Source organism: Orycteropus afer, unplaced genomic scaffold, assembly GCF_000298275.1.
Source record: "Orycteropus afer afer isolate SDZICR_OR568_19922 unplaced genomic scaffold, OryAfe1.0 scaffold00100, whole genome shotgun sequence".
In the NCBI taxonomy this organism is placed as follows: domain Eukaryota; kingdom Metazoa; phylum Chordata; class Mammalia; order Tubulidentata; family Orycteropodidae; genus Orycteropus; species Orycteropus afer.
In genome coordinates this window covers 5,137,698-5,163,809 of record NW_006921687.1, presented here as the reverse complement: position 1 = coordinate 5,163,809, position 26,112 = coordinate 5,137,698, and the positions used below count along the sequence as shown (strand labels likewise).

At 38.3% G+C, this 26,112-nt stretch overlaps 1 protein-coding gene across 1 annotated transcript in view; it reads left to right on the top strand.

Moving 5' to 3' along the window:
• FGD4 (FYVE, RhoGEF and PH domain containing 4) overlaps positions 1–26,112 on the top strand; it is a 311,611-nt gene that overhangs the window by 236,643 nt on the left and 48,856 nt on the right. Inside the window, exons 5-7 of the mRNA XM_042781285.1 lie at positions 19,082–19,171; positions 21,565–21,710; positions 22,146–22,302. Of these exons, the coding sequence (XP_042637219.1) occupies positions 19,082–19,171; positions 21,565–21,710; positions 22,146–22,302 (393 nt within the window). The remainder of the gene's footprint in view (positions 1–19,081; positions 19,172–21,564; positions 21,711–22,145; positions 22,303–26,112) is intronic.

Genomic DNA, 26,112 nt, shown 5'->3' with positions numbered 1-26,112 from the left:
CTGAACAAATAATTGGAGAACCTGGACTATATGAAGAAAAACTTGGCATTAGGATTGGAGAAAGAGCCAGTTACAACCTGTGATGTGCACATGACATAACTTTGCTTGCAGAAAGCAAAGAGTACATGAAACACTTACTAATGAAGATGCAAGACTATAGCCTTCAGTAGGAATTACACGTCAGCATAACTGGACCAATAGCCACATCATGATAAATGGAGAAAATATTGAAGTTGTCAAGGATTTTATTTTACTTGGATTCACAATCAATGCCTGTGGAAGCAGCAGTCAAGAAATCAATGTATTGCATTGGGCAAATCTGTTACAAAAGACTTCTTTAAAGTGTTAAAAAGCAAAGATGTCACCTTGAGGACATGGTGCACCTAACAGTTCATGGTATTTTCAGTTGCTTCATATGCATATGAAAGCTGGACAATGAATAAAGACCTATAAAGAACTGATGCTTTTAAATTGTGAAGTTGGCAAAAAATATTGAATATAGCATGGACTGCCAAAAACGAACAAACAAAATCTGTCTTGGAAGAAGTGTAGCCAGAATATTCCGTAGAAGTGAGGATGGTGAGAGGACGGTGAGACTTTGTCTCCCATACTTTGGACATGTTATCAGTAGGGACCAGTCCCTAGAGAAGGACACCATGCTTGGTAAAATAGAGGATCAGCGAAAAAGAGGAAAATCTCAGCAAGATGGATTGAAAAAGTGACTGCAACAACGAGCTCGAAAATGACAACGAATGTGAGGATTGTGTAGGACCAAGCAGTATTTTATTCTGTTGTACACAGGACCATTATTAGTCAGAATTGGCTTGATGGCACCTAACAATGGGTAAAAATCAAATTCAAGGTAAACTGCAAATACGAAATCAGTACTATAAGCCAAGTTAACTCACTTTTTCTCCCATTTCCCCTCACTAAGTTTAATTGTAACTCTCAAAATTATTGATTAATTTTGTTGGATGAAAAGTGAGGTATCTGAGGTTTTTTAGGAGTTAAAACGATGCTTAATTTGGTGATTCATTTCTTGTAATGGTCAGCAAGTTCTTTTCTTACAAAGCTTTACATTTCCTTTTTTCACTTCTTCAAAAAAAATAAAAAGAGGAGGACAGCTGTTGAGTTCTTGTTAGATTTGAAGGCAAATAATAAGTTACTTCTAGGCTATTTCTTCTCATACCAAATCAGCTTTACTTCCAAGAAAATGAAATACAGCACAGGCTATGAACTTACTCAGCTTGACTAGGTAATCAGTGTTTTTTGTTAGTGCTAGTATGACTATAGTGCCTAAGGCACTTGACTGCTAACCAGAAGACTGGTGGTTAACACCCACCAGCCACTCCTCAGAAGGAAGACGGGGCAATCTAATTCTGTAGTGATACTGCCTCGGAAACCCAAGGAGGGGTTGCTATGAGTCGAGGACACATAACAACAACAACAGTATGACTATGAAAGCTCCAACTAAAGTTGTAGGAGCTTTGGGATTTTCTCCACTCCTTTCTATTTTTCCTCTTATTTTGTATTGTGGTAAAGTATAATAACAAGGTGCTACAAAACAAGAAGGTTGGGCATGCCTACTTCCGTAGTGATACTGCCTTGGAAACCCAAGGAGGGGTCACTATGAGTCGGGGCTGACTCGATGGCAAATAACAACAACAACAACAACAACAACAACCTAAAGTTGGAGGAGTTTTAAAACCATGTGTAAGAAAATGGAAAAGTCACCCCACAAAGTGAATAGTTTTTGAAAGTCTTTGAGGAAGCTTTTCTTGTTTTACTCATAGCTAAATGGTCAACTCAGAAACTACTTTCCAGGTGAAGGGCCTACTCAGGTTAGTGTGTTTGGAAGGTATAACTCAAAAAAAATCTTAATGCCATCAAGTTGATTTCAATTCATAGTGACCCTCATTGGGTTTCTGATGCGGTAAATCTTTACAGAAGTAGATTGCCCCATCTTCCTTCTGTGGAGCAGGTGGTGGGTTTGAACCACTAACCTTCTGGCTAGCAATCAAATACCTTAAGAAAAAAAAAAAAAACTTTATAGAGCCTGAAAAAAATATCTAGTGTTCAATTTTAAACATTTACTTTGCCAGGCTCACTCTCTTAGGTACTGGAAATACAGAAATTAAAAAAGACAAGTCCTGATCATGAAGACTTAGTCTACTGAGGGGAGAGAGACATAAATAAGCTTTAAAATAAAAAAAAAAAAAAATCACTGCCATCAAGTAGATTCTGACTCATAATAACCCCCACTGGGTTTCTGAGCCTGTAAATCTTTACGGAAGTAGATTGCCCCATCTTCCATCCGAGGAGTGGCTGATGGGTTTCAACTGCCAGCCTTCTGGTTAGCAGTCAAGTGCCTTAGGCACTATGCCACCAGATCTCCTTTTAGGTTTGTTGTTGTTGTCGTTATGTACTGTCGAGTTGGACCCGACTCATAGCGACCCCTCCTTGGGTTTCCAAGGCAGTATCACTACGGAAGTAGATTGCCCAACCTTCCTTCCGAGGAGTGGCTGGTGGGTTTGAACCTTCAGCCTTCTGGTTAGTAGTCAAGTGCCTTAGGCACTATGCCACCAGATCTCCTTTTAGGTTTGTTGTTGTTGTCGTTATGTACTGTCGAGTTGGACCCGACTCATAGCGACCCCTCCTTGGGTTTCCAAGGCAGTATCACTACGGAAGTAGGTTACCCAACCTTCCTTCCGAGGAGTGGCTGGTGGGTTTGAACCGCCAGCCTTTTGGTTAGCAGTCAAGTGCCTTAGGCTCTATGCTAACAGAGCTCCTCCACTAGACACCAGAGCTTAAATAATATGGTGTGATAAGTATTCTGGAAACACATATGAGGAAGCACTTGTACCTGGAGAGTTGCTAGTGGGGGACCAGGCTGCAAGAAGCTGTGATAGTTGAAGTCGGCTTGAAGAATGAGGAGAAAGTTGCTGGATGGTCAAGGGTAAACCAGATTAGGGGTGAGGAGGTAGGTAAGAAGCATATATCTAGGCAGACGGTAAGTGTGAACAATAGGCAGAAGTATGAGGGCAGGTGCTATGTTTGGGGACAGTAGAGAGGCCAGGAAGATAGAGAAACAGATGTGTGAGTAGAGGGCTAGGCTTTAAAGGAATGAAGAACAAGTTGTAATGGCTTTATATACCTGCTAAGAAGTTGTGCTGTATTTTTTGTTTTTTCCTGAAAGCAATGGAGCCTTTTTTTGTTGTTGTTTAGATGTTTAAAAATCTAAGTAAAAATAATCTTCATAGAAGATCAAGAAATATAAAGAATAAGAAGTCACCTGTCATTCAACTACCCAGAGAAAGCTACTTTGATATTTAACATTTTGTCTTGCTTTTTGTTCTGACTTAAAAAAAAAAAAAAATAGCATAATGTATGGTAATTTTGTTTCCTGTTTTGTTGGATTACATACACATAGTTATTTTCCCATGTTATTTCAAACTTTCCATAAGCCAAATACAAACTGGCCTCTGAGACTTTTAATTAAAGTGTGGAAGTGACATAATTACACATCTGTGGGTTTAGAAAAATGAGTCAGATAAAAGGGAAAACAGATGGGGCACTGTAAATGGTTAGGAAGCAATTGCAGTAGTCCAGGTGTAAAATGATGTGGGCCTGGAGGAAGCAGGGGGTAAGAGACCAGGAAGAGAGATTTCTGAGGACACTGTGACTGTTTCAGTGTGGGGAAGGAGTGTGTTCAACAACTCGTTTGGATGAATTAGCAGATGATGTACCATTTATGAGAGAATAGCAGGAACATATTTTGAGTGCAAAAACATACATTGGATTTTGAAGTACTAAATTTGAGGGACTTCTGGGAAATCCAGGTGAAGCTATTGACTACAAAACAGAATATTCTGGAAGAATTATTATTTACTGGTGAAGGATGATGGCTTTGGAATTAAAAGAACTGAGTTAATCTCCACTCCATCACTTACCAGCTAGGTAACCTTAGATATGTCACTTAACATAAACATCTCCAAGGCTTGGCTTTCTAACATGTTAATGAAACAACTGAGATAAGAAGGACAGGAAGGAGAGAAATAGTTTTGGGGATGAAGGAAGGGAATAGAGTTATTAATTGGGTTAGTTTAAATACTACTGAGCTTATGACACATGCATGACATCCATTTGAAGATGTTAATTAAGCAAGTCAAAATATGGATCTGGAGCTCAGGAAACAGCATTGGAATGTAAGAGAATATACATAATGGGTGTGATTAATATTGCCAAAGTAAAATAATATGTCAGAATAAGAAGAGGGCCAAGGACTGAGCCTGAGAGAACACAAACATAATGGAAAAGGGAACCTAATGAATTACCAGAGAAATCAGTGTCATGAGAACCACAGGCTTTGGCAGTGGAGGAGGGAGACAAGGGATATTAGTGAGCTTTGGCCGGGAGGGCGGGGAAGTATGGTCAGTATTTAGAATATGAAACTAGGAGTTAATCTGGAGATCTAGGTCTTAGGTGGGACATTATACCTAACTAGCTAAGTGACCTTGAGTAGTCAAATTAAATTGAGTAAATTTGTATTGTACACATAGGGGAGGCACTACACTGAATACAAAGAGGAAACTTGCCATTGATATGGAGAAATAAGATAAATAAATTGACCATTACTTAACATACCATGAACAGGGAAAGGAGAATTCAAAGGTGAAGCCAATGTTTGGAGTCTGTGTGGGAAGGTGAATTTGCTGCTGTTAGTACAAACAAAGGTCGGAGGGAGAGTCTGGAACCCACAAAGTTACTTATCGAGGGAGCACAATGCAGAGGTGGTTCACAGGCTTAACGCTTGGTGTGTCTATTTGGGAAGTGCCCAGAGAGGCCAATGGCATAGCCTCAGGGTGCAGATAACTTCTCTACTATCCTCAAGCTCCAAGCAGGTATCCTTTGTGGTTTAAAAAAGAGAGAGAGAGAGATTCACTACAACCAGGTGGTCAAGAGCACAGACTCTAAGGCCAGATTTTCTAAGTTTGAACTTCAACTCGGTCAGTTACTAGCTCTATGCCCTTGATGAGGCCACTTAAATGTCTCTGAGCCTCTGTTTCTTCATATATAAAATGGGGGTAATAGTACCTACCTTAAGGAGCTCTGGCAGCATAGTGCCTAAGACACTTGACTGCTAACCATAAGGCTGGGTGTTCAAACCCACCAGCCACTCCTCGGAAGGAAGGTTGGGCAATCTACTTCCATAGTGATATCGCCTCGGAAACCCAAGGAGGGGTCGCTATGAGTCGGGTCCAACTCGACGGCACATAACAACAACAACAGTACCTACCGTATAGCATTGTTAGAAGGAAAAATCATTTAATATTTGTGAAGTGTTTAGGATAGTCTCTTGATCCATAATAAGAGTTATTAAATGTTTATTAAGTAAATACAAAATTCAGTCTCCTCATTTGTGAAGTAAGATGAATAGACTCGTGACCTGCGATGCCCTTCAATAGATCAAAATTCAACATATCTGGCCTTGTGAATATCCTAAAACCTCTCTTTTGTTTCCATTTTAAACTGAGGTGCTCCCTTGCAATGCACAGGTATAAGTTTGCATTCAATATGTATAAGTTTTAAACTCCAAGGAATTTACCAGAAATACTTACAAATAACCTAATTACTTTGATGCTCTACTTAGAGTTGGGACAGGTTAATTTCAGTTACTGAATGTGAGTGCACACCCAGATAGGACTTTATTAAATTCTTCTTGGTGCTGGCTCTTTAATTTCTACAAACCCAAAAGATAGTTTAGTCTAATCTATTCTAAATTGAGTATGAAAGACCAAAGTTTTCCTCTCTTTCCTACCACTTACTTCCTGTCTGATACTGTGCAAGCAACTGAACTTTCCTTCTCAGTGCAAGCTCTGTTTTTCCTTCCTCACCACTTTACCTCAAAAGGCTGTAATTTAACACTCATTAAAAGCTCTCATTTTCTTATTCTTTCATCTTTTTTCATGTTCTGAACTGGAGATAGCGTAAACCAACCAAAAAAAAAAAAAACCACTGCCATCAAGTTGATTCTGACTCTTAATGACACTACAGGACAGAGTAAAACTACCTACTCATAGGGTTTCCAAGGCTGTAAATCTTAACAGAAGAGGACTGCCTTATCTTTCTCCTGCAGAGTGACTGATGGGTTCTAACCATCAACCTATTAGTTAGCAGCTGAATGCTTTGACTACTGTGCCACCAGAGCTCCTCAAAAGTATATAACTTAAAAAGGATATAATTTAAACCTTTAGATTAAAAGCTCTCACTTGCTTATTATTCTGTCTCTTTTAATGTCCTGAATTGGAAAATCATGTAAAGGACATAAATTTGGAACGATTTTGGTGCTGGGTCCCAAGTAAGGTTGGGCTTTCCTCCCAAAGCTTCCTGAAGGATAGTGCTAAAGTAACAGACTGTTCATGCTTGTGGAACGATATTAAGAAGCAATGGAAAAGGAATAACATTATGTATCAAAAGTTGGTGTTCTTTTTTTTTCAATAATAAATTTGTCACTGTTTAAAAATATTCTCTGAGATCACGTGACCCTCTATGGCATCAGTACATAATCTCATTTAAACATGAAATCTGTGTTTTATTCACCTACATTCTGGTTTTCTTGTTCCCCAAATCCAGAAGGACTTCTCTTAGCCCAAGAGACAGTAGCAGAGCAAGGTTTTCACAGACCTGGATACCTGGGTTTGTATCCTAGCTCAATCACTTACCATATTTTTGTGCAGATAACAGCAGGTATTTGTTGCATACCATGTTTTGCACACATTGTTTTCATAAGCAAGCTATAAAGATTTTTTTTTTTTACATATTGATGACCCACATTTCAATTTTTTTGTGTCCAATGGGTTTAATATTAAGTCTTTGTTTTGGTGCCTGTCAATGATGTAGAGATTTGGTTCCCAGCAGCAGACCCTCACCAACCTACTCTTGAGTTTCTAAAGTAGCCCCCCTCCTGGCAGGATTCCTTCTCTGCTCTGTAAACTGCCTTCTCCAATGCAGAAAGAAATCACTTTTTCTGCCCCAGAAACAGCCTTTGCTGGGGCAGGCAGCCCTAGTCTGGGAGGTGGGTCTGCACATCCAGGTCTGGAAAGACCACTCAGGCAGATGAGTGGGCAAACCACACTGCACACATTCTGCCCCACTGGCCAGCCACTATGTTCAGACTATTTAAATGTCCTGCCTGCAGATGCTGTGGGGCAGGTATGTGAGCCTCAGGTATAGAGGGTCACACATCCCTCACTTGGATGAGGTGGGGTCCAACTGGCTGCCCGGAGACTCTGCAGGGCTGAGGCAGTGTGTGCCTGTGCTGTCCTGCCACCTAGCTTCATACAGGGCCAGTAGCACAGGACCTGGGCATTTGGGGCAATGGCCCCTATCCAGCATGGGACCAACCTGAACTCAGGCTGGGGCAGCCCCCCACACAACCCTCTGCCTGCCCTTACACCCGTCTCGGGTGTGAGTACCTGGGCGCTGATTGGCTACAAGAAACTCCACTGCTCTCAGGCCCAGCCATGAACTGCCTCAGAGCAAACAGTTTCAACTGGTAAAATGGTTTTACCAAACTGAATCCATGAATTCCTGACCATGGCTTATACCTTTATTGTACAAATATAATCAAAAGTAACATTTTTAGACTACTGAATGAGGCCAAAATTCATCTCTAGAAATGTCACTAGACATGTGTGGTATATGCATGGGCACACTGGGCCAGAACTCTTACAGTAATTTCATCAATTCTGCTTGTTACATGTTTGTGTTACTTATGTGGGCATGCTATATGTGAAAAATATGGTAATTAGCTGTATGCCTTTGGGCAAATTACCTAGCGTCACTAAGACACAGCTGTCTTATTTAATAATACTACCTGCTTCACAGGATTATGAGGATGACAGGAGTTAATATATGGAAAGCACAAGGAATAATACCTCGCACATAATAAATAATCAGTAAATAGTGGTCATTGACGTTGCCCTGATTGAGACAGCTTCCTTTGATTTCCCTGCTCCTTAATATAGTGAGAGAAAACAAACAAACAAACAAAAAACTGGAGAATTCTGGAATATTGTAGAAAGATACCAACATTCCAGACAACCAAACTCACCACTGTCAAGTTGGATCCGACTCATAGCGACCCCTTCCTGTGTTTCCAAGGCGGCATCACTATGGAAGCAGATTGCCCAGTCTTCCTTCTGAGGAGTGGCTGATGGGTTTGAACCACCAGCCTTCTGGTAAGCAGTCAAATGCCTTAGGCACTATGCCACCAGAGCTCCCATACCAACGTTGTTGTTGTTATTTGCCATCGAGTCGGCCCCGACTCATTAGAGATTATAAAATGCTTTTGAGATGACAGGCCAATTGTGCGACATTCAAATATCATTGTGACCTAGTTTTAAATGATCAGTTGGAGCCGTTTTGAAGATTTTGTCAGGAAACACATGTAAAATAACATACTAACATTTTGATGCCTCCTGTGAATTGTGGTATAAAAATCAAATGTTTATTCCTAAATTGATTCCTCTTGTTATGAGAGAATGTGTTTCAGGGGATGCAGAATTGCATGTACCTGTACAAAGTTGCATCTTCCTCCCCGTGGCAGATTTGGGTATGTACTTCCTGGACTCAGGAACACTCATTCTGGTCCCATGAATAGTGCCTGATTACACAGCTATTTATATGTTTTGAATATAAGCCCTATTAAATATGTGAAAAAAGCTGCAAGCACTTAAAATAGTTTTGAGTAAATGCTTCTAGGGAAAAAAAAAATTATTCCTCCCTAAAATGCATCACATATGAGAATATGTGTTGAAGAGCTATAAAGCATAATATAAATACCTGATTCATTTTAAACTAATTGAAAATTTTGCCCTTAAAGCATGTCTCAGGAAATTGTAATTTGTATTTACAAAATTCTTCCCAAAGTCTCTTCTCTGCTTGTTAGTTTTGAGGCATGTAATCAGGAGTATGACCCTAAGATTTTGAAGAATGAATTGCTGGCTCCAAAACCATTTTCTGCCTAGTTAATGAAGTCTGAGCTGCAGTAGGAGCTTTTTGCCAGCCTCCCAGCCATATGGAAGAGTCATGCCAAAAAGTTGGAGAACTGTGGGAGTCGGTGACATCTGCAAATGAGGAGGCAGAACTGTCACACAGCAATACATTCATGAGCCAGTGGGTACAGCCAGGCATAGATAGCCTAACCCTAGATGGAAAGGAACAGATCTCTACTAAAGGGCTTCTGGAGGTGTGAGGTACACAGGAATAATCTAGGAGTTGCACTAAGCAGAAAAGAAAAGTAAATTGTATAATCTGTTATTGTAAAAAGAGACCATCTCTTATTTTTTTCAGTTCTCGTAGTACAATTACTCTCTAATAATATATTGCTGTTTTAAGGCAATACCTTAGGAATCAGCCTTAACATATCATATATTTATATTTGAAATATAATATCATATATTTCAAAGTTTAAAAAGTTTACTCCTTTATTTAAATGCATTTTAAATCACATATTTATATAATTATTTCAACTCTGTTTATTAGACTGCAGTATAGAAAAGTATTTATATAAATCAATATTGTGTAACCATTACTGCTTTCCAAAGTATCATAAGAATAAATTACTTAGTAAAGTGCTGGACACAAAGTGGTGATTTTGAAGTGGCAAATAGTAGGAAACATTTACTTTTTAAGAAAACTAGACTATAGCCCCAATAAGAAGCTCTGGTAGCACAATGACTAAGGCATTTGACTGCTAACCAGAAGATTGGCAGTTCAAATCCACCAGCCACTCCATGGAAAGAAAATAGGGCAATCTACTGCTGTAAAGATTTACTGCCTTGGAAGTCCAACAGGGATTGCTATGAGTTGGGATTGACTAGATGGCAGTGGCTTATGTTGTTGTTGTCATATGCCATCAAGTCAGACCTGATTCATAGCGACCCCTCCTTGGGTTTCTGAGGTGGTTATCACTATGGAAGTTGATTGGCCAACCTTCCTCCCAAGGAGTAAGGAGTGGCTAGTGGGTTTGAATCACTTATAGCCCCAGTCCATCCAGCATTTTAAGACTAATTTTTTAAATTATCTAAACCTAAATCTAATATAGTATCAGAGTCCCATGCATGAGATAAAACATTTATTTCTCTTTAAGTGTAGCTCATTTAATTTTTATTAACTTTTAAAGTTGGGAGCCATTATCACATCAAAATGACTAAATTTTATATATCTGATAAATATTGTTAAATCACTGAAAAGCCTGCTTTAAATAGAATTTATGTTGTGAAAATAATTAATATACAAATAAAATGCATAGTAGATGAATTTTTGTAAGCAGATAATTTGTAATTTTTCAGTGTACCTACTTACAGGCATTGCTTTTTATTACAAAGAATGTTAAGAATGACAGGTTAACTATTTACTCAATAGCTGCTTAAAATTATGTACTCTTCTATATAATTGAAGGAGCTCTGGTGGTGCAGTGCCTAAGGCATTTAACTGCTAACCATAAATTGGCGGTTCAAACCCACCAGACACACTGCGGAAGGAAGACTGGGCAATCTACTTCAGTCAAGATTTACCACCTCAGAAACCCAAAGGGGGTTGCTACAAGTTGGAATCTAATCTGATTCAGTCATCTTCCAACTGTGTAGTCTTGCACAAGTTACCTAGTCTCTTTGAGCCTTGGGATTTTGTTTTGTTGTGTGTATATTGCCTGAAAAATAGGGTAATAATAGTACCTATTTCATAAAGGATTAAATAAGTTATTATGATTAAATTAGCTGATACATATGTAATATTTGTAACAGTGTCTGGCACAGATAGGCAATCAATGAGCAAGTTTTAGCTGTTCTTATTATGCTAGCAGTAGTAGTAAGGAGCTCAAGTGGTGTAGTGGGTAAAGCATTTGGCTGGCAACCAGATTGGTCGGCAGTTCATACCCACCCACTGTTCTATGGAAAGATGAGGCAATTTACTTTTGTAAAGATTTACAGTCCTGGAAAACCAATGGGGGTCAGTATGAATTGATTAATTGATGGCAATGTTTTTTTTTTTTTTTTTTTCAGTAGTAGTAGTAATGTAACCACCACTTGTCTGTCAATTTGTCGTACTTGTGTGTTGCTGTGAGGCTGGAGGCTATGCCACCAGTATTTAAAGTACCAGCAGGGTCGCCCATGGTGGACAGGTTTCAGCAGAGCTGACAGACTTGGAAGAAGGAAGTGGCCATCCACTTCTCAAAGTATTGGCCAGAGAAAAGCTTATGAATATCAGTGAAACACTGTCTGATATATTACTAGAAAACTTTATGAATAGTCCTGAAACCTTGTCTAATATACTGCCAGAAGATGAACCCTTCAGGTTAGAAGGCATTCAAAATACAACTGGGGAAGAGTTGCCTCCTCAGAGTAGAGCCAACCTTAATAATGTGGATGGAGTAAAGCTTTCAGTACCTCCATTTGGTTATGTGGCATGACTCAAATGGGAAGAAACAGCTGCAAACATCCATTAATAATCATAACATGGAATGTATGAAGTATGAATCTAGGAAAACTCGAAGTTGTCAAAAATGAAATGGAACACATAAAGACCAATGGTAGGTATTAGTGAGCTGAAATAGACTGGTTTTGGCCATTTTGAATCAGACAACCATATGATCTACTACTCTGCCAGAAATGACAGAGGAATGGTGTGGCATTCATCCTCACAAAGGATGTTTGAAGATATATCCTGAAGTACGATACTGTCAGTGATAGGATAATATCCATATGCCTACAAGGCAGACCAGTTAATATTACTATTATTCAAATTTGTGCACCAACTACCAAAGCCAAAGATGAGGAAATTGAAGATTTTTACCAACTTCTGCAGCCTGAAATTGACCAAACATGCAATCAAGATGTGTTGAGTATCACTGGTGATTGGACTGCAAAACTTGGAAACAAAGTAGAATCACCAATTGTTGGAAAATATGGTCATGGTGATAGACATAACGCTGGAGATTACATGATAGAATTTTGTAAGACCAATGACTTATTCATTGCAAATACCCTTTTCAGCAACACAAATGGCGGCTATACACGTGGACTTTGCCAGATGTAGTGCACAGGAATCAGATAAACTACATCTGTGGAAAGAGGTGATGGAGAAGTTCAATATCTTCAGCCAAAACAAGGCCAGGAGCTGATTGTGGAAAAGACCATCAGTTGTTCATATGCAAGTTCAAGTTGAAGCTGAAGACAATTAAAAGAAATCCACAAGAGCCAAAGTATGCCCTTGATTATATCCCTCCTGCATTTAGAGACCATCTAAAAATAGATTTGATACATTGAACACCAGAGACTGAAAACCAGAGGAATTGTGGGATGACATCAAGAACATCATCCATGAAGAAAGCAAAAGGTCATTGAAAAGACGGGAAAGGAAGAGAAGACTAAAATGGATGTCAGAAGAGACTCTGAAATTTGCCCTTTAGTGAAGACTAGCTACAGCAAATGGAAGAATTGTCAAAAGAGCTGAACAGAAGATTTAAAAGGGCAGCTCAAGAAGACAAAGTCAGTTATTATAATGAAATGTGAAAAGACGTGGAGTTAGAAAACCAAAAGGGAAGAACACGGTTGGCATTTCTAATGGTGAAAGAACTGAGGAAAAAATTCAAGCCTCAAGTTGCAATATTGAAAGATTCTATGGGCAAAATATTGAATGATGCAGGAAGCATCAAAAGGAGATGGAAGGAATACACAGTGTTACTGTACCAAAAAGAATTGGTGGATGTTAATCCATTTCAGGAGGTGGCATATGATCAAGAACCAATAGTATTGAAGGAAGAAGTTGAGGCAGCACTGAAAGAATTAGCAAAGAACAAGGGTCCAGGAATTGACGGAATACCCATTGAGATATTTCAACAAACAGATGAAGTTCTAGAGGCAATCATTTGTTCATGCCAAGAAATTTGGAAGGCAGCTACCTGGCCAACTGTGGTAGTTATGTTTGTGTGTCAACTTGGCTGGGCCTGGTTGAGTGGCTGGGCAGCAGGATGTAGTATTCCCCATGATGAGACTGGCAATCAACTCCATCATGGGATCTACCACAAGCAGCTGAGTAGCAGCTGCCTTTGGGATGTGGTCTGCTTCCTGTATTTAAGGAGAAGCCTTAGGAATGGTCTCTTGCCTATGGCACACTTGGACCCTGCATGTAGCCATGTCATTGCTCAGCACCCTGCCATGCTCTGCTGACCTTGGGACTTACAATGGACTTAAATTAATGGCCTGCTGTGTGGTTTGGTAACATCAGGACCGTGCCTTTTTACTTGTCAACCTTGGGTTTATCAGCCTCAGCAGCCAGCAGCTGTCTGAGTGAAGAAAAGCCTCTAGCTCCAGTGGGCCAGGAGCTGGAGGCAGAGCTGAAGCCCAAGGCTGAGGGGCTTTCACCCAGCTCCTAGAGCCTGGCACTTTGAACTTGGACTTAAAGCCTCTAAACTGTAAGAGAATAAACTCCTGTTTGTTAAGGCCATCTCGTTTGTGGTATGTACCTGTCAGAGTGGCACTAGGCAACCAGAACACCAACTTACTGGAGAAGATCATATTTGTACCCATTCCAAAGAAAGGTGATCCCACAGAATGTGGAACTCCTCGAACAATATCATTAATATCACACACAAGTAAAATCTTACTGAAGCTAATTCAAAAATGGTTGCAGCAGTATATTGACAGAGAACTTGCAGAACTGCAAGCTGGATTCAGAAGAGGACGTGAAATGAGGGATATCATTGCTGATGTCAGATGGATTTTGGCTGAAAGCAAAGAATACCAGAAAGATGTTTGCTTGTGTTTTATTGACTCTGCAAGAGCAGTCAATTGTGTGGATCATAACAAATTGAGGATAACATTGAGAAGAATGGGAATTCCAGAACACTTGATTGTGCTCATCAGGAACCTATACATAGACCAGGAGGCTGTCTTTTAAACAGAACAAGGGGATACTGAATGGTTTAAATCAGGAAGGGAGTGTGTCAGAGTTGTATCCTTTCACCATACTTATTCAATCTTTATGCTGAACAAATAATCCAAGAAGATGGACTGTAGGAAGAAGTACACAATTACAGGATTACAGGAATTACAGGATTAGAGGAAGACTCATTAACAACCTGTGATACACAGATGACACAACTTTGCTTGGTGAAAGTAATGATGACTTGAAGCATTTTACTAATGAAGATTAAAGATTTCAGTCTGCAGTATGGATTACATCATAACATAAAGAAAATGAAAATCCTCACAGTGGGACCAATAAGCAGCATCACAATAAATGCAGAAAAGATTGACGTTGTTAAAGATTTCTTATTACTTGGTTCTGCAACAAACATCAATGGAAGTAGCAGTCAGGATATCAGATGACATATTGCATTGGGCAAATCTGCTGCAAAAGACCTCTTTGAAGTGCTGAAGGGCAAAAATGTCTCCTTGAAGAGTAAGGTGCATCTAACCCAAGCCATGGTATTTTCAGTTGCCTCATATGCATGTAAGAGCTGGACAATGAATAAGGAAGACCGAAGAAGAGTTGATGGTTTTGAGTTGTGGTGTTGGTGAAGAATACTGAAAGTACCATGGACTGCCAAATGAACGAACATATCTGTCCTGGAAGAAGTGCAGCTGGAATGCTTCTTGGAAGCAGGAATGGTCAGACGTCGTCTCACTTCCTTTGGTCGTATTATCAGAAGGGACCATTCCCTGGAGAAGGATATCATGCTTGGTAAAGTGGAGAGTCAGTGAAGAAGAGGAAGGCCTTCAATGAGGTGGGTTGACACAGTGGCTGCAGTGATGAGCTCAGGTATAGCAAGAATTGTGAGGCTGGTGCAGGATCAAGCAGTGTTTTGTTCCGTTGTACATAGGGTTGCTATGAGTCGGAGCCAACTCAACGGCACCTAACAGCAACAGCGGCAACAGTAATCTAAAGCAAGCCTCCATGTGTTCATGATTTCCTCATATCTATTACAAAATCCATAGTAACTTTTCTTCAAAGCTATACATAAATAACTAAACTTTCCATGTGTCAGTATGCTTACTTTTGCTTATCTTGTGTTGTCTTTGGCAAGGTCAGGGACCTAATGTACAAGAGACCATCTGTATGGAAGAACATAGCTTTTGCTAATAACTTCTCCCATCCTCCTTGGATTTTTCAAGATGTGACCAGGATATCCACATTTTGCCAAGTTAAGCTAAAATATGCTTTGCAGTCAGCAAAAGATCGTTTCTTATAATCTTCATCTTTAGATCCTGGAGGATTGTGGAAGACCTCAGTGGTGACTTCATTGCTTAGCAATAATTAACTGTATGACTTGTCAATAAATTCTCTGACTCATAAAAGACATATTATCTCATAATGACCAAGTTCTGGTGGTTTGTTTTCTTAAAAGATATTTGTCAGAACTAGAATTAGAACATTTAAAAGAGTGTGAGTGAGCTAAAAATATATATTAACACTATTAGAATACAAGTAAGGGCTTGAAAGGAACAAACTAATGTTACTAATAACAACATGGATGAATCTCAAGTATATCTGGATAAGTGAAAGAAGTCAGAATCAAAAGGCACATACTATGTGATTCTGTGTATATAGCATTCTGGAAAAGGCAACACTTTGGGGCAGAAGATGGATCAATGGTTATCACAAGTTGGTGGTGAGATTGGAGTGCGGTTGGCTTCAATAGGGCTGAAGGACAGTCTTTGTGCTTGATACTGATGTCCTACATTTTGGTTGTGGTGGTACTTACACAATTATATGCATTTGTCAAAACTCCTAGAACCATATAGACAAAGAATGAATTTTCCTGTTTGTAAACTATACCTCAATGAATCTGCTTTAAAAACAAGCAAACCAAAAAGTCAACTTCTTGCAGTCTTCAATCAGGTCAATATTTTCTATGAGAATAAAGTGTAGCATACTACTATTATTAAGAGCTCTGATGGTACAGTGGTTAAAGCATTCAGCTGTGAGCCAAAGGTCAGTGGTTCAAACCCACTAACTACTCTGCAGGAGAAGGATAAGGCAGTCTGCTTCCATGAAAATTTACAGCCTTGGAAACCCTATGGGGCAATTTCAGTCTGTCCGACAGAGTCATTATGAGTTGGAATTAACTCAAGGGCAGTGGATTTTATTACTGTTATCTTCCATTGAAATGTTAATAGATCTCTTACAATTTTTTATGTGTTTGTGTTCGTTACAGGTACGATAATCACATTTTTTTTCCCTAAGTATTTAACTTTTACTTTTTTCTCCTCTCTTAAAAGGTTTTTATTTTTATGAAATATACTGCCTATGTTTCATAGTATTTAAGTTTTCTCTATCAAGATGCATTGGGCTGCAAATAGCACACAGTCTGACTCAGCTTGACTTAAACAATACAGAATTTTATTGATTCTCTACATTCTCAGCTTCACTCTGTAGCTAAGGGATGGCCACAGCACACTCAAGCCTACATGTGCCCTCATTGATATGGAACATCAGAGAGCTTTTTTCCTATGTCACTCTCTAAAGAGTAGGGGCCTCCTTTATCAGAATTCCCCATGTATATCCCCTTATGTTTTGTTGGCTTGTATTAGGTCATGATCTTTCCTGAACCAATGCTGTGGCAAGGGAAATAGCTACTCTGATATTATACCCTTCAGATAGATCCCTCCTTTAGAAATTATGATGAAGTCAGTTCCTCCAAAAGAAATACCTATGTAGTGTTGGGGTAGGTACACCAAATCTGGAGGAGACTGTTAAGAAATGGGGGTAAAGGGTACTAGGTAGGCAGCCAAGTACTTACTCTGAGTTATTAAGCTAACCCCAAACCTTGACTAATTGTGAAATTTGATGTCTATGTGTTTTTATACCAATATTGCTGAGACTAGAAATTATTTAAACATTATTACATTACTTTACATAAAGATTTTACATAACTCATTCCAGAGCTGCTGTTAGAAGCAGCGTGTTATCTTTCCATGTTAGAATGAATACTGCTTGTGTATCTCATGTGTGGAACTCAGTGGAGCATGTATACAGCTTAACAGCATTTTATTCACAGTTTAAATGTAGTATTTACACAAATTAGATGTTGATTTAAAGCATACTGTGCTACTACAGTTTTTCACTAAACCCTTATTATTGCTTTATCCTCTCCTAGAGTGAAGAGGGTAGTATTTCAGCACTCATTTGATAGAAATTTCTCAATTAAAAATTCAGGTAGGAACTATAAAATGCTTTCTAATAGGATCAAGTAAGGCCAAAGACTTTGCATAGTTGACAAAGGCTACTTGGAGAAGGAATGGAAATTCACAGGCTACCAAAAGAAAAGTAACTCTTAGGTACACAGCAATAGCCCATGCCAGGCAGGGAGGATGGAAAGAAGAAAGGTTTGGGGATGGCCAGGGACATGTTTAGATAACGGTGGCCAGATCAGTTTCAAGAAAACATACTTGCAAAGATGTACTGGGAGAAGAGTTTGAGAAAATGAGTAGAGAAAAAAAACAATTCTGAACGCTACATAGAGTCTGGACTTTATCCTATAGGTGCGAGGAGAACCACTGGAGGTTATTGTTTCTAGAATAACCTGTGCATAGAAGCGTTTTAGAAAGACTCTTCATGCAGCAATATGTAAGGTGGGCTACAGACAGAAAATAACAGAGTCAGAGAGATCAGTTGGTAGCTACAGGTAGACCCCAGCTACAAACATCCGACTTATGCACAACTCATAATTACAAACCAACCTAGTAAAACCTACTATATTAAAAATTAAGGGTACATGCAGTTGCTTGTAATAACAAATGGGTACTGCTTTTGCAACACATCAAAACATTATTATTACTATGGTATTATGTTAAAGATGTTTTAGTGTATCTGGAAGTGTTTAATGTTTTCTATGCCTAGAAAGGTATACTAAATACTGTGTACTTTCTGGCAAACATTTGACTAGCTGACTGACATTACATGTGAACTCTACCTAACTGTTCCAACATAGGTACAAATTTAACTTAAAACAGACTTAGGAACAGAACTCATTCATAATCCAGGGACTGCCTGTATTGATTAGCCCAGGCTTGAGATGATTTGAGCAAAATAGGGTGGTAATGCTAAGAACTTAAAGTATGAATGCTAAAGACATAATAAAATATGTAGGACTTTGTAGGTGGCAGAATTTTATGGTAGGGAACTTAGTTTAAATTAATTCAAGATTCCAAAGCAAATAACTAGAAAAGGATGGAATTTTTAACAGGATGAGGAAGTCAGGGAATGGAGCGGGGAGGTTTTACAGAAAAGATGAATTTGGTCTTATGTTGATCATGTGCCAACACAGTAATAAATGTCCAGCAATAGTTAGGTATGTGAGACTGCAACTCATTGATGCATGCATTCAGTAATATTTTATTGAGTATCAATGTTGTACTGAGTTATTGTAGTACACACAGGAGATTGAATACTTAAAGGCTTCATGTCCTCATGAAGCTATTAGCATTATAAAAACATACTTAGGAAATACATAAATGAATATTGAGGGAATAATGAAGTGTTTGGGATTTCATTCCATATGAAATGAGTGGAGGCACAGATGAAACAAGATTAGTAATGGGTTGATAATTGAATCTCAGTGATGGGAACATGAGGTTCATTTTATTATTTCTCTACTTTCATATGTGATCAAAATTTTCTATTATAAAATGTTTTAAAATGGGGAAGTTATGGGCATAGAGCTAATAAAAAAGATGAGATATTTCAGAGAGAGATAAAATCAAGTCTGAAGAGTAGCCTGAGAAAGGTAGGGAAAAGTGAGGAAAGTATGTAATGTTCAGGAACTAAAAAGAAGAGGGGGGAGTTTCAAGGAAATGGTGGACAATAGTGTTAACTGCTGCAGAGGTCAAAGAAGAAGTTGTAGATTTCTCATTTCTAATTTTGTTCATTTCCTTTCTGGTTGGAAGTTCTTTGATGGCTGAGAGAAACTGGATACCTGAGAAGCTTGAGAAACTGTTTTGATCAAACTATTTAAGAGATCTTTGTGACTTGAGAAATATGGTTCAAGCTTTATTTCCTAATTTTCTCTTTTTAGGAAACTAATGAGCAAAAACTTCACAAAATAGCCAATGAACTTTTGCTTACAGAAAGAGCTTATGTCAACCGACTGGACCTATTAGATCAGGTAATATTTTCCCTTTCAGAATTATTTTGTTTTTTGGCATTGTATGTCATTTTAACTTAGTAATTAAAGTTGTTTTAGAAACTGCAACAAGGGTTTGAATTTTTGTGTACTGAAAGCTACTTTCTCAAGGAAATTTCTGGCACTTTCAACTTCAACAGTGTATTTACTAGATATAAAGGTTTGTAATTCATAAGCAGTAGAGATTTATTTGTGTGCCAGTCACAAAATACCTTGTAATCTGTGTTATTCAGCATTAAACACTGAGCGATTTCTTGACCCTTTATTGTAATCCTACGGGCCATGTTACTATTATAATCTAAATAAGAGTTTGATGATTCTAATGTTAATATGAATATATCACTGATTCTCTACTGTTGGAACCAGAAGGGATTTTGTGAGTTCACTTGTTCAACCATATTTGTTGTTATTATTGTTATGTGCCGCCGAGTCGGACCCAACTCATAGTGACCCCTCCTTGGGTTTCTGAGGCAATATCACTACAGAAGTAGATTGCCCAACCTTCCTTCTGAGGAGTGGCTGGTGGATTTGAACAGCCAGCCTTCTGGTTAGCAGTCAAGTGCCTTAGGCACTGCGCTACCAGAGCTCCGGTATCAACCATATATGAACCATATATGAAGTTTTTAGTAGACAGCCTCATGTAAAGTACTCAGTCAATATTTGTTGAATGTTATTTATTGACTGTGTGATTTTATCACATTGTATTTTCATCACGGTGGAGCCTCAACTATCATTTCAAATATCCATCTGGAAAGTTTAAAAATGTATAATAAGAATAACTATTAAAAAGTAAATAATTTTAATCTTGTGTCAGTGATAAGTAGGAGGACAGGATGATTTGTAGATTCGTAGATTGTCTGCTGACACATACGATCTTATTAGAAGAGAAAGTTGCCAAGTGTGTTACTTGGAAGAAAAATCTCCCATCTTCTGCCACTGGAACATTGGAACATCATGGGAGCAGGTGCCCCTTCAATCATTTGTTCCTTGAGTGAACTGCATCCCTGCTTGGCTGCACCTTGAAGGGCTGGTTTAAGGCTTGTGTTCTTTGGAATACTAAGTTTGTGATTCAAATAGTCACCTTTCAAGGAATTTCACATGTCAGTCAATTCACGTGGAGTATGTATCTTAGAAACCATTTTCTTCTCAGAGAGTACAGCCCTGAAACTTACGCTTGCACTTAGTAGAGATGTATCCTCTCCTCTTAACAAGGAGGTGGTTTTAGCAGGTCAGCTGCTATTGCTGAGCTTTTAGAAGTTTGGAGTCTTAATTGCTGTAGTATCCTATCTAGTGGGGTCTCCAAGAACATAATTTTGTGCTCTTTTTACCTCCTAAGAAAATGCAGTGGAGGTGAATTTAGAAAATTTACAAGCATCTGGATATTATGAGGGAACAGACCTCCTTCTGCTTACATTTAACAGAATGGCAATTAGAGTTATAGTAGCCCTAGTGGAGTATAGCTAAGACTAGAATTTTTAAAAATTGTGTTTAAGGTACCTGTTACTATGTACAAGAGAAGTTTTTTGGTGTGTGTCTTTGTGTGCCTCAGTGTTTTAAGTTACCCTCCATTATTTTTTACTAAAAAGCATGTAAACATCTGAAAACTGAAATATTCCTTCGTTAATTCATTTACCAGATATTTATTGAGTACCTGCACTGTTTTGGAAATTAAATCATAATATCTCCCTTCTTCAAGGATCTTACACATTCTTAATAGGAAAAATAAAATTTAGGTCAATAAGCTACAATAAAAGGCAACCGGAGTCATTCAAAGCATTAAAAAGCACAAACCAAAACCAGTGGGCATCAAGTTGATTCCGACTCAACAGCTTCATGTGTCAGAGTAGAACTGTGCTCCATCTGATTTTCAGTGACTGAAGTTTTAGAAGACAATGGCCAGGCCTGTCTTCTAAGGTTCCTCTGGTGAACTTGAACTGCCAACATTTTGGTTACCAACCGAACATACCTAGAAGTCTACACCACCCAGGGGTGCTTTCAAATCATAAAGAGAAGGGAAAAATGCAGTTACTGCATCTGTGTAAAATGTTTCCACAGTTCTTAACTATGCTATGAATAGGAAAAGCAAATCCTATTAACCTCAATTAAAATGGTTTTTTGGCCACAAAAAAACAGTAAATCATTTCTCTTATCACCCCACAGATATCCTAGATTAGGATCATGGTCTCCTAATTCTTATTCTTGATTTTTTCTTCTTAAAGCATATATTCCTATATTTCAAATAATGATTGATTTCTTAAACCATTGAACTTTTCCATTTATTGAACAAAAAGTTACTGAGAGGCAATGTCCCTAGCACAATGCTAGGTGGTTAATCTATAAATTTGACATAATGTTTGCTATTTTCCCTTATTCAGGTCTTTTATTGTAAACTATTGGAAGAAGCAAACCGAGGCTCATATGCAGCAGAGATGGTGAATAAAATCTTTTCTAATATTTCATCAATTAATGCCTTCCATAGTAAATTCCTACTGCCAGAGCTGGAGAAGCGAATGCAAGAATGGTAAGAGGAATAGATAGCAAATAATATGTATAAGGGAGTCATATAAGATTTCTTAGCTTTTAAATTAAACTAGAAAAGCTGCACAGAGCTATAACTGACATTTGTACTAAATCTTTATGTTACAGACTAGTGATAAATATTGTGGTACCTTTTCAGCTTTTACTAAAAAGGATTTTATTTCTTCTGTCCAAACTACATTTTGATTAGTGGAGACTGGATATCAGGAATAATTTGAACATTGAAGAATTCCATAGCATCTCTCTTTACTATATATCATTCTTAAACAGCCTGAAAGAGGTGTTTCTTAATTCTCTCCCAGTCTCCCAGTAAAGTGGATCTGAGTATGTTTAGAAAGTGATTATTTCTCTGGAGTGCTGTTAATTCTCTTATTCTATAAGAAATCTTAATGACCCACCTGTCTCTGTATTTATTCAGGGAAACAACTCCTCGAATTGGTGACATCCTTCAGAAATTGGCACCTTTCCTTAAGATGTATGGAGAGTATGTGAAGGGGTTTGATAATGCAATGGAATTGGTTAAAAACATGACAGAACGTGTCCCCCAATTCAAATCAGTGGTTGAAGAAATTCAGGTAATAGGACTGTTTTTCTCAAGGATATGTTATTAATTTTTTCATACAAATTATAAGACCTCCTAGATCTAAAATTTTGATCTCAAGATCTGTGTGAGTTATCTAGCCAAATCTCATTGTCCTCTATTTCACTCTGAGGTAAAAATCATCTCTGCATGATTATATAAAGAGTTCAGTATAATATTATGTGTGTGCCATGTCTAAAGCAATGAGTTCTCCATTTGTTTACAAAGAGAATTGTCATTCATGTCTGCACCTCTCATGCTTCCATTCAGAAGCTGAAATGTTAGAATGAATATGAAGAATGACTGCTAAACACAAAGACTTTGGAAACATCATCATTCCGTTCTCGTCACTTTATATTTGTATCCTGATATTTTCACCAAACCTAGATACCACATTTTAATAATACCATAGTAATTTTCATTTGATTCTCTAGTCAGTGTTGTTAACTTACTCCTTGATACAATTTAAATATTGAAAAGGAATTCTGTAGATCACATTAGATTCTTGGAGCAGGGAGTAACAGTGCCATTTTCCCTTTTCTTTGCATATTTTTTCCCCATGTGAATCTTTAGAATGAGTTAACTTTATTTATGTTCTTAAATTTCTGCTCCCATCCCACTTACTACTTAACTGCTTCTTAGAGTAATTCTCAACAACAGCTTGGATCACTTTGGGACTATAATATTATCTACTGGTTTATATTTCTCCTATGAAACAAAGCTTATAAATTCTAATTAAATAGAAATAATGGGGGAAAAGCTACAATGAACACTTGTGTTCCAGGTAATAACTTCCCCAGAAACTTCCCTAGAGACTGATGTTAAATTTCATAATCTTTAAACTTTTACATAATATTTTAAGTTCTCTTAATTTAAAAAAAAAACTGGATGTATAAAAGAAGTAAGTTTCTTCATCATCCTTATTTTCCTACAATCTGGGTTTCTTAGGACTTTGGTGAATTATCTATTCAAATATAGTGAGACTTTTTTATGGCATAGAATGTGGTCTATCCTGGAAGATGTTCCATGTGTGCTTGAAAGGTATGTGTATTTTACATACGTGCCCTAAGTCTAGTTGATTGATAGTGTTGTTCAAGTCTTCCATACTTATTTTCTGTCTAGTTGTTCTATCAGTTACTGAAATCTCTTGAAATCTCCAGATGTTATTGTTGAACTGTCTGTTCCTCCTTTTACTTGTGTCAGTATTGCTTCATGTATTTTGAAGCTCTCTTGGTAGGTGTATATGCATTTATGATTGTTATATCTCCCTATTGATGTGCTTAGTATTATGAAATGCCCTTCTCTAGTAATATTTTATATACTTATGTTTTTAAGTATATCTTGTCAGTTACTAATCTAGTTATTTCAGCTGTCTTATACTTACTGTTTGCAGTTTAGTTTTTCATCCTTTTATTTTCTACCTTTGTTTCTTTATCTAAGTCATGTTGTTTGTAGCCATCAGAAAGTTCTGTCTTGCCCTTTTACCGATATGCTGGTAGTCTTGATGTCATCCCACAAGTTTCTGCTTTGAAGTCTTTGCTAATTCTAACATCTGAAGACACTCAGAGACTATAGCTATTAACTTCCTTTTTTCTTCAGAATATCTCATATTTTCCTATCTCTTTGCATATCTCATATTATTTTGCTGATTATCAGATATTTTAGATAAACTGTTCTGGCAACTCTAGATTCTAATTCTCCTTTTTTCCCCAGAGTGGTGGTTGTTAGGTTTGTTTGTTTCTTTGTTTAGTAACTTGCTTGAACTAAATATTTTCTATGTGTCTTCCCTGTGGTATATATAGTCACTCATGTTTCTCCTCAGGATGATGGTTTAATATTTATCTGTAAACCTGGCTTCATAGGGATTATCCTTATATCTGTATAGGTTGGACAGAGGCTGTGGTCAACTATTTGGAGCCAATATGACTTCTGACCTCTGCTGACGGACCTGACTGTGGGTAGGGCAGCACATTTAAGGTTCAGGCCGTTTTCAGGACTGCTGACTCACATCTCCTATTTGCAGGTAGACAGCCTCACGGTCTGCCAGGAAAGTGCTGGTTTAGGCCCTCTCCACTCTGCTGTGCATTCACATAGCCTCAGCAAAAATAGGATCAGCCCACCCACAACCACAACTTAACGCCCTTACCACTCCCACCCGCCCACCTCAGAGATCTTCATGTCCACTGACAGTGTTGCTGGGTGTGAGCCCCTTCCACCACTCTAAATCGAATGATCACTTCAACCGTAGTAGAAAAGTTGCCAATCTCAGCTTGTCTCACCCTGGCAGAAGCTTTATGCTGACTGAGTCAGGGAGGGATAACAGCAGCCCAGGCCATAATGCCACAGATTTTCACTTTTCTTAGCCAAAGTTCAGAAATTTTAAAAACATAAGTATTTTTCAGATTATTATAGATCTTAGGTTGATTTAGCTCTGGTGGTCCAGTGGTTAAAGCATGGCTGATAACTGAAAGGTTGGTGGCCCGAACCTACCAGCCACTCAGCAGGAGAAAGATGTAGCAGTCTGCTTCCGTAAATAAAGATTTACAGCCATGGAGATGTTATGGGGCAGTTCTACTCTGTCCTCTAGAGTCACAGGGAATCAGAGTCAACTCAATGGCTGTGGGTGGGTTTGGTTTTAGTAGATTTTCCACTTGCTGAAATGATAGTTTTCTCAATTTTGTCCAGATTTATAGTTGTTTTTACTGGAAGGATTTGCCATTCTCTTCATTCAGCCATAGCCAGAAGTCTTGCCTCTTTTTGTTCACGCCTTTCTGGAAAATCTCTTTTCCCCTATGAATAAGTACTCATCTGCCTTTCTAAACCATGGCTGCTGCTTTGATGATTTCACCTGTCACTACTGTTAACTAAAATATAGGCAGAGCATAAGGTTTGTCCTTAATCTTCTTTCTCTTTCCACCCTCAGTGATAGCACATTTCCCTGTGTCTTTAACCATCATGTATATACAGGTCTCTCCAGGATCTATATTTCTAGTCAAGTCTTCTAACCCCAAACTTCATTTACAAATTGCCAAATGCTAACCACTCAATTTTGTATGGACATTTTCCTATCAAAACAAAGTCAACATGTTCCATTTCTATCTGTTGCTTCCAAATATTTCTTCCATCTTCCTTACTTCTTTTGTGCCTTGCACAAAGTAGATAATAACTATTTTGACATGTGATTGAATGTATTGCATGGCATGATTATTCTCTAATTCACCAGTTTCACAACTCAGCTTTATCTTTGATTTGTCACTTTTCCTCATTCTCTATAAGCATTCATTTGCCTGTTAGGTAATGTATTCAAGGTGCTTAGTCTAGTGCCCTGGAGCTCTGGTAGCATAGTGCCTAAGGCACTTGACTGCTAACCAGAAGGCTGGAAGTTCAAACCCCCCAGCCACTCCTCAGAAGGAGGAGGCTGGGGCAACCTACTTCTGTAGTGATACTGCTTCGGAAACCCAAGGAGGGGTCACTATGAGTCGGGTCCGACTCGACGGTACATAACAACAACAGTCTAGTGCCCATTGCATAGTCAGTATTTGCTAAATGATTACGGTGTTGGTGACAGTTATTGCTGTATCAAATCTTAAAATTCTATTTCAGCAATGTCCATCTTTTCCATATTATGAGGAAATGATACAGGGTTGTGAAAAGAGTAGTAGATTGGGAATCAGATAACCTAGTTTAAAATCTTAGTCTCTCACTTCTAGCCACTTGGCCTTAGAAAACTCCTCTAAAATCTCTGAGCCACAGTTTCTTCAAGTAGAAATTTTGAGATTAGTAATATTTTCTTGGATGTATATGT